This window comes from Mugil cephalus, chromosome 10 (assembly GCF_022458985.1).
Source record: "Mugil cephalus isolate CIBA_MC_2020 chromosome 10, CIBA_Mcephalus_1.1, whole genome shotgun sequence".
Classification (NCBI taxonomy): Eukaryota; Metazoa; Chordata; class Actinopteri; order Mugiliformes; family Mugilidae; genus Mugil; species Mugil cephalus.
In genome coordinates, this window is record NC_061779.1 from 6,130,396 (window position 1) to 6,139,600 (window position 9,205).

General features: G+C 42.8%; 1 protein-coding gene across 1 annotated transcript in view; it reads right to left on the bottom strand.

Annotated features, from left to right (window-relative positions):
• Positions 1-8,953, bottom strand: part of LOC125014834 (cat eye syndrome critical region protein 2) — a 32,489-nt gene extending 23,536 nt beyond the window's left edge. Inside the window, exon 1 of the mRNA XM_047596281.1 lies at positions 8,682-8,953. Within this exon, the coding sequence (XP_047452237.1) occupies positions 8,682-8,801 (120 nt within the window). The 5' untranslated portion in view covers positions 8,802-8,953. The remainder of the gene's footprint in view (positions 1-8,681) is intronic.
• Positions 8,954-9,205: the final 252 nt, after the last annotated feature.

Consider the following 9,205-nt stretch of genomic DNA (forward strand, 5'->3'; position numbering starts at 1 on the left):
TCCACCCCCACAACGTAACCACCTCCTGCCACATGACAAACACGCACACACAGTTGTAACACCACAGGAAAACGCCCTCGCATCCTCAGGATGTACGGTTGATCTGATCAGAGGAAAACATCAACATTTCTGAGTTGTTGCCAGATGCATCTGAAGACACATCAAAATAAGAACTTCTCTTCTCAGCCAGTGAAAGTCAAATCTTCCACACCTACTGTCCCACCACACCATCCTGATGCATTCAAATAATCGCAGCCTCCAGGAAAGGACCGAGTTTGCTCATGAAAATACGTGAACAGACAAAAAAACCCTAGAGGCTGTTCTACAGGAGCCGAACCACAATGTGGGGACAGTGACAAACACTAAATATAGCCTATAACGCTACACAACTTCGAGGTCAGTTTAAAATTTCGGTTGAGTTTTATGACAGTGTCAGTGTCAGGGCCAGGTGGAACAGGTGGTTGGGCCGCCCTGGAGGAGAGGCTGCGGGGGAGGCAAGAGATGGACGATGGGCTGATCTTTCCTGAGCCGTGCTCTCTCCAGACAGATGGAGACCCTTTGCCTTGGACTCGCCCGCTGACTGTGTGGGAGAGGATCATTAAGCACAGGAGATGGGGAGGCCACCCAGCGCAGCAGCGCTTCTCATTCTTCCACTGGCAGCTTTGAGGAAACCACATCATCAACTTCCTCATATAAAGCTTCCTGCTTCAGCTGAGACCCCATCGGACCCACATATACGTGCACATACACACAAAATGGATAAAAATATCGTCTGCAAACTCTGAGGGATAAAACTGTCTCACACCGGTGTGGTCATGTTGAGCAAGGGATACCACTAAAGTAATTTAACTGCTACACGTATCATTATCAGTGTAATGAGAGCAACTCTGAAGCCAAATGGCAATTGTAGACTCTGGACTACATTTAAATGCCACATATAAAAGAAGATGTGAGGTGACAGAGCACGGGGCCTTGTTAGCTCTGGTTCTTTGAAGTCAGTCGGTGTGTCATGGCCCTGACACCTCCACACACAAGTGCAACGGCTCCCATGGTACACACTGACATTAGGCCCTGCATGAGATAACCCAGCCCCACAATCACTCTGTTGATGCAACAGGGGTGCCAATTCAGAGGCCACCAGCAGAAAAACAAAACACACACACAAAATAAAACAGGGCCGTCTGGAAGAAAAGGTTGTACCAGTCCCAGGTTCTGCTGCACAAATGCTGAGAAGAAAATAGGATAACCGCAACTGTGCTAATGCAGATTTTCGAGATTGCATGTCATCATATCACTAGAAACTGAAGTAACGTGCTCAAACCAACACAATCTGCAGCATTTTTTTTTTTAACCAAGGGATGTTACATAAATGTTCATAAACCTTAGATCAAGAGGTGAGTAATAACCAACAACCAACATAAATTTGCTCTAGTTAAGCTCTACATTAATCGAGAACACTTTCTTTTTTATATATGTTTAATATAAAACGGGTAAATATGTAAACCAGAAACCTATATTTTAGCATGTGTCTCCGCAATGTTTTCTTTCTTTTCCCTTGTTTCAATAGGAACAAGAAGTAGAGAGTTCCTGAATAAATTGACTTTTTATTACCTCCTCCCCCTGAACAAAAAAAAAAAAACAAAAACGAAACAAGACAGAAACAGAAACTGTCAATGGGGAAGCTAAACACATTAACCACTCCAGTTTTGTCAACCAGGGCTGAATTCAGCGAAGTTCTCATCACTCGGTTTCCCCTTACACTTCCCATCTCTGCTTCACAACATTGCCGCAAAGACGCAGCGTCAGAAACCTGAAGGGATGTCGTCGCAGACTGGAGACAGAGAGAGGGAATCATGGGGAGCTGCAACAATGGGACTGGCAGAAAAGAAAAAAAAAAAAAAACAGTGCATGTGCCCCTCTACCTCCCCCTCTGTGCGCACACTCCCCATGTGAAACTATCTGATGCATGTACTGCTGCTCTCACTTGTCAATCATGACTGGGGGGGAGGGGCTGCAGCCTCCTGCAAACACACCCTCCCTCAAAGTGCATGCAAGGGAGGGTATTAAAAAAAAGACATGCAAAAAGGAGTTCTTGATCTCTGAGCAGTCCTCACAGAACGTGACAAAGTTCAGATGGCGTTATGTATGGCTTGATTTGGAGGGTGTCAGAGGTTTGTGTCTGAGGGGGCTATAAGACAGTCTGAGCTGGGGATGAGTCGGTGGGTGGGTCAGAAGGAAAGAAAAGGGAAAAGGGATGCGAGGGATGACCGAACAGTGTAGATGTGGGATGAGAATGGGTCATTGTTGATGTGTGGCTCCAGGCTCCTCCCTGGAATTGACAAAGGAGGTAAATGAGCCCAGCGTTGAAGGTAAAAAATCATCAGTGATTTCGGTCGCCAGCTATTGATCTCTGTGGAGGAATGCACAGATGCTACAACAAAAACACAAAAAAGACCCATCACACGTCTTTCTCATAACCATCTTTGATCGCGACATCAAAAAGTGTCCAGCTGGTATATGTTTAGTGAGTGGTATCTGCAAATATAATGCATACGAAGTGGGAATCAGGACCATGATGGAGCAACACTTAAGCCTTGATCCTACTGCCCCCTGTTAATCCATTTGTTTTCTAGACAACAGAAACAAGGACGAGCTCGCAGGCAGTCTGCTCTCACTTATTTACCAGATCTAATAGGACTAAATCTTTTTTTTTACAATCACACTGGGCGCTTACAAAAAAAAAAAAGAAAACAGGAGCCCCCTCCCCAGAAGGGCTGCAGGAGTAGCAGCACCCAGTCGGAGCGAAGGGCCTCCACCCTCCAGGGGGATGGGAAAGAAAGAACCACCATCTGGGGTTTAGTCATGGTGATGCCAGGGGCTGGGGCGCAGTTACAGGGAGACTACTGGGGCTTGAAAAAGGGGATGGGTACAGGGGCTTCTGCTGTGTATGGGGCACAAGTGATGGCAACAATAATGGGAGAGGCAGACAGTGAGCTTAGTGCGTGGTCATGGCAAACACAAGGGGAGAGGGCGTTATGTCGATGGATTGCAGATGTTTTCAAAAGGAAAAGAACAAAAAAATAAATGAACGATACAGAAACCATTAGAGAACAACTGCTTAGTGTACATCCCCCTCAGACCTTCTTATAACCTGATTAGACGTTCAGTAGTCACGTCAGAAAATATGTAATGCCTCCAACTCTGAACTGTATAAACACTGTTAACAGTGTAAACTGTGCGCCGCTCTAACCGGTACAACCAAACTAACAAGAAAGTCTCATGAAGTTGCCAATCAAGTATGAGCTGTAGTCTAGTTGGGGCATAAGTTAAGATACTACTACTAAGAAAAACACGACTGACACTGGGAGGTGAGAGGACTTTAAAAGCTCATGGAATACCGAGGGACAGAGACTGTCCAGAACTTCAACCGGTTTCACAACAAAAACCAAGTATAGTTGTTGTTAAACTGATGAAATGGTGATAAAGGGATACACTAAAAGCTGGATCAACTTATGAGCTAAGCTATCACAATCTGAAACGCTTATTTATTTTTACTTTTTTCATATTAGTAGTTCTTAATCTGTGTTTTTGTGATCATGCCGTTCTCAGAATGAATATCCATGACATTCAGGAAGCACTTAAATTCAAAATTATAAACCTAGAAGTGTGATACGCAGAAAACAATGATAACCCAGAAAAGACAAACTACAAAGAGCAGCAGATAAGATTCTAGGGATGAATGTTTCAAGTAAAAGTTCTAGTGGCAGACACGGCTCAAAGTCAATGCAGAATGAAACGATCCACGATGTTATATAAATACAGAGCATGTTTGATACAGGCAGCACGCACGTACAATCCTTCCCACACCAGGACAGAAGACCTCGCTCAAAAGGCGTCGTCTGTGAAGTGACTTACCCTGGTGTTTGCATTATAACATTTTATATTTTTAAACAAGAATCGTGAAAATTTGAAACCTCTAAACAATACAGAAGATGCATCTTAACAGACTAGCCCATACCATTTGGGCAGAGTGTGGGTTTTGAGTTTAAATGCTTAAATATAAAATGACAATGCTGACATGGTGAACAGTAACTATATCATTTATAATGATCTTAATTAAGCCCCATCAGCCCACGATATTCAACATAATGTAGACAATGTAGACCGAAGTGTTGTTTAGAGACAGCTTAAGGGGAAAAAATACATTTTCCATCTACTTGTAGTCATTAGGTTTCCATCCACTCATAGAGGTATTTCAGACTGACAAACATACTAATTAATACTAGCACTAAAAAAACCTAATAGCTCGTCAGCCAACACACGTGTGGTTGTTTTTTTTGTTTTTTTTTATCAATAAGGTTAATAACCGACTGTCACAGAAGATCCTAGTACAGTGACTGATTTTCCAACAACATTGACAAAAATTAAAAGGCTCTGAAATACAAACCATGTCCAAGTCGCCAAAGAGGAGACCTATTTCAGCGAGACGTTGACAGGCAGCTGATGAAGATATATGGAATAAATGAATGTAAATGTGCCAAACAGGCCGCCAGCAGAGCACAGACCAACAAGAACACGAGGACAGGGGTCCTTGGCATGAAGGACTATGTCTGGCAACGAAGGGCACAGATCGAGCAACAGTAGCCCGCAGTGTCTGTTGGCTGTGGGATTTCAGGCATCATTTCACAGATACATTGCCAAGAAACAAAGCATAAGCCACAGAGACAAAAAGCCAGGCAAAGGGGACAGCCATGTTGACCCTGGGCCGCCTTCCTGCAGATCACTCGCTCATACTAATGCGCTTTTGCTTCCTCACTCACTTGCTCTCCATCTCTAGGACACTTTCATCCACTTTCACTCCTCTCTCGTTCCTTCTCCATCTCTTCCACTCATACACACACACACACACACACACACAACCACGCTGCTTTTCCAGCTTGGTGCCCGAGGAAAGTGGAAACCAGCGACAGTGAAGTGTATCAGCCGAGGGACAATGTGCGAAAGGGCTGTTTTGTATGGCTAGCTGAGGGGACTGGGGGTTGACTCCATTATCACTGACCAGCAGCGTAGAAAGAAAGGAGCTGGCACAACAGCGCCACATCAGCGCCATTGGACTGGATCACAGAGTTTGTCAATATCCGCTCTGGTAACGGTATCACAAGGGATTCATTATAAAAGTATCCATTATGAGAAAAAGCAACAGGTGTTTTATGAAAGCGGGATTTACGGTCCATCTGGACACCAGGCTAGATAGCGCTGGAAACCCACACCTTTCTGAGGTCAGACGCACAAACACTTCATCGGCAAACTATTCAGAAGAGTGTACTCCTCTTTCTTTCTTCCTCTTTCATTTCTGAACAATATTTGACTTTTGAAATTGAATTTGGGAAACGACTGACAGAAGAGGAGGTATAGACAGATCAAAAGAAAGGGAAAGTACATGGACAGACAGAAAGGTGGAGCTGAAACCTTTCAGTGGTTCATCAGTGACATGTATGGAAATATATTGAAGACTTAGATCCCTGTTAAAAGACAAGATGTGTGTGTAATGTGTTCCGTAATCTATAAAAAAAAATAAAAACTCAGATTATTAAAGTTTTAGTGCAATTAAACAAGCACCGACAAACCAGTTAACTCACTCAAGAGCTTTGTGAATAATCCTTTTGAGGTATGCTTCCCCACGCCCTTTTTACTCATCTTGCACAGCTGACACCAGAGGGCAAACCCAGAATAGATGTTTAACAAGGAAATGCATGAAGACCGTCACATGCAGGTGGGCCACAGAAATCACCCAAAGACTGACGGTCATTTTTGTTCAACGAGGACGGAAAAGTAAATAACAGCACAGAGTGAAATCACAACACCCTCTCACACACTGGGCTAGCTTGTCTTGTTGTTGCTGCTATGTGGCATTAAGCAAAACAAACACGTCTGCTAGTCAGGTTCCTCTTATTTCTACAACACAAAGTCCTCCGAAAGTAAACATATTGGATCGAAATGTCCAGAAGTCTGTATATTTGTGTTTGCGGCAACACAAACCAGGGCAGAGTATCAAGCCGATGCGGAACTTATTCCCTATTATAATCTAATGTAAGTGCAGTGATGAGCCTTATTCCTTATCATAATCTGTAGTAAGTGCAGTGGCGAGCCTTATTCCTTATTATAATCGGTCATAAATGCAGTGATTATTGTGTAGTGTGTTAATCCCAATTTCTGCAATCTAAAAGAAAGATTATTTGATCCTGGCATATGCCAAAAATTCCTCCTTTACACACCAAACAGTAGTAAGTAGTAAAATTAGTAAAAGCAGAGCTCCAAGAACACTGCACGATTGCTGACAAGACGAATGTTTGTGTGTTGTTGCGATGAGTATCTAAAAACAGCTGAATTTTTGATATATTGCCAAAACTTGGACAAAACTACTAAATGCCACTGAGCTCAAGTGGGAGAATACTTTAAGATGAAGAGACAACCTAAAAATTACATTTATTTGTGGAAGAAAAACATATTTACTTTTAATGAGTCATGTTTTGTATATAACTATGACACTGTGTATTTGACATAGAAATTCTCCATTAGAAGTAGAAACGGAGCTGGTTAAAAACAATTTACCACATACACCTGAGAGTATGCTATAGTTTCAGACAACTACATACTCACTTCATTCACAAAACAGTTTGACAATTAATATCCAAACCATTGGCTAAAGAGCTAAACCAGGAAGCTAAAACGAACACGAACATCTATGGTTTGCAACTAGGTGAAATCTGCATCTGTTTCGATCCACACCGGACATTTTTCTGCCTATGTGGACATGACACAGAGAGAAGAAAGAGGATCTAGCTTTTGTAATGACGCTGTTAAAGTAGACTGAATAGAGAACTGACAAGATTCATTTGAACCGGGTTCAGACCACATATATGCAACAGGATGAGAGGAACTCAGTAAACCACACGTTTTACTCCCAGCTGTGTCACCTAAAAGCCTTCTGTTGAAAGCCCCTGATTTCACTGGAAGTAGTAATCTTCAACTGCGCAACTACCTTCAACTAATATCTAGCTACTGTTAGAAATAAAAATAAAAAAAAATAAAAATAGCAGGCAATTATATTAAGAGACAAGACGACCTTCAATACTCTTGTGTCCGATTAAGATGTCAAAGTATAAGACAACTATATCAATCTCAATCTTCCCTTGAAATCCAGTTTGAGGGGTGTAGCCACACACATGCGATCTGCTCAGTGATGCGGCTAAAGGAGGATGCATCATTCACACAGGGGTTACAGCAGCAAGACCCTCGTGTTGGACTGAGCGTCTGAAAACCATGGTGTTTAGTCTAAATACTCATTTGTAAAAAATAAATACGCTCAAACAATCAAGAGTGCGCGCGTAAATCCAAACCCAAAAATTTACGGAGAACAACAACAGCAGCACAACACCACCCCTCAACTTTCATGTAAACTAGGCGCAATGCGATCCCCCCCATCTGGCTCGCACTTCGTTTAACAACAAAGCCGAAGCCTTTCGCGTTTCTCTCCCCCGAAGGGGGTGGGGATGACTGAGTGATGGGAGACTGTTGATGCGTGATGTTGACCTCACCAATTTCTTTTAAGTGCAATCATTCCTCGACAGACCCCAAACCATCTCCATTTACTCTGGTGTAAACCGCGCATAGATGCACGTTTTGCCTTAGATCACTCTTCAGCACTCTTCAAAGAAACGACAGGGAGGGAGGGAGTGGGGGGTCGAAAGGAATGATAAAAGTTCAATAATCTAACAGCAGTGGAGTATATTTAATTAATTGTGTGACAGGGCAGAGATTAGGCGAATCGACTGGCCGACTTTAGCAGCTCGCTATATTCAAGCGATACCGTAAAGAAGCGTTTAAACCCTCGCTTCCCACAACAAAATGGGACAAAATGGGCGAGCAAACAATGCCTGAACAGCATCTGCGTCCCTATGGCTACCCGAGCCAGATGGCTTGCAAGACAATAAACTCAAAACCTCACGCCATGAACTTAACTTTATCTGACAGAAGAAGAAGAAGAAGAAGAAGAAAGAAAAAAAGACACAAAAAAGCGCACGCAGTTAGGACAACAACTCAAGTTAGTGAGTGCCTTCTATCTAAATAAAATAAAAATAAAATGTATAATAAATAAGGTTACCGCTTAAATGTTTGGGTTAGTTTGCCACTTCTCCCGGCACAATTTCAATTAATTTTTTAACTTATTTAAACAGCTAGAAATAAAGCAAAATTTCAATATGAACATAAGCTTCTCTCTGGTCAAATGAAAACAAACGAGGGGGCACATGGTTTAAAATGACCTCCCAAGTAAAGTTACCCAGCAACATCTAGAGTAACCTCGGATGCAGTAAAAACCTTATATGACCACCGGACCATAAAACTGTATTATAAATGTTTAATTCGGCTTATGTTGCTCGGGGTATATGTTTCTTTTTTTAATTTGAGGAAGAGCAACTATCCACGGACGGTAGCTTTTAGCCTCGCCTAACAGGATTGCCTTGGTAACGTTAACGTAAGAGAAGTTCAGAGAAGTGCGTTAAGCTGGTTAACCGAGCAGCTAAACGGAGCACGCAGACAAAAAAGCTGACACAAACAACTTTTCATTTCCGCAATGAAAGACGTTCATGTTACAGAAAGAGTCCACAAGTGTATCTTACCTCTATTTCAAAGTCGGGAAGGTTGAACGCTGTCCTGAACAGCGAGCAGAAGTGGGCTATGGCGGGGACTTCCCACCAAGACTGGATTTCTTCCACAGAAACGGTACATCCCTGGGACATTTTCGGGCTGGCGGAATTGTTCGACTTGTAGTTCTCACATTAGAAAGTAGTTTCCTTCAGCGGCGTCGCTGTCTCCGTGTCATTACAAACAGGATAAAAGTTGTTGCTGCCGTGCCGTTGGGGCAGTTGCCATTGCGTTTCAATCTGTTTCAATCAGAGTGGAGCCGGAGCTGAACAGATGGGAAGGGCGATACCACTACACCGGGAATAGGGGGGGGACACGAGTACTTAGCTAATTGTGTTAAACCATAAATGAACAAAACAAGTCACTAAAATGACGAGCACGTGTGTCTGCTATACAACTAATCACTAAGTATGGAGTATGTTTGCAATTATTTTACTCAGTTCGTTATAGTAACAAGTGCTGTTGTGTCAGCAGATCCCCGCGTACTTAATAATGAGCC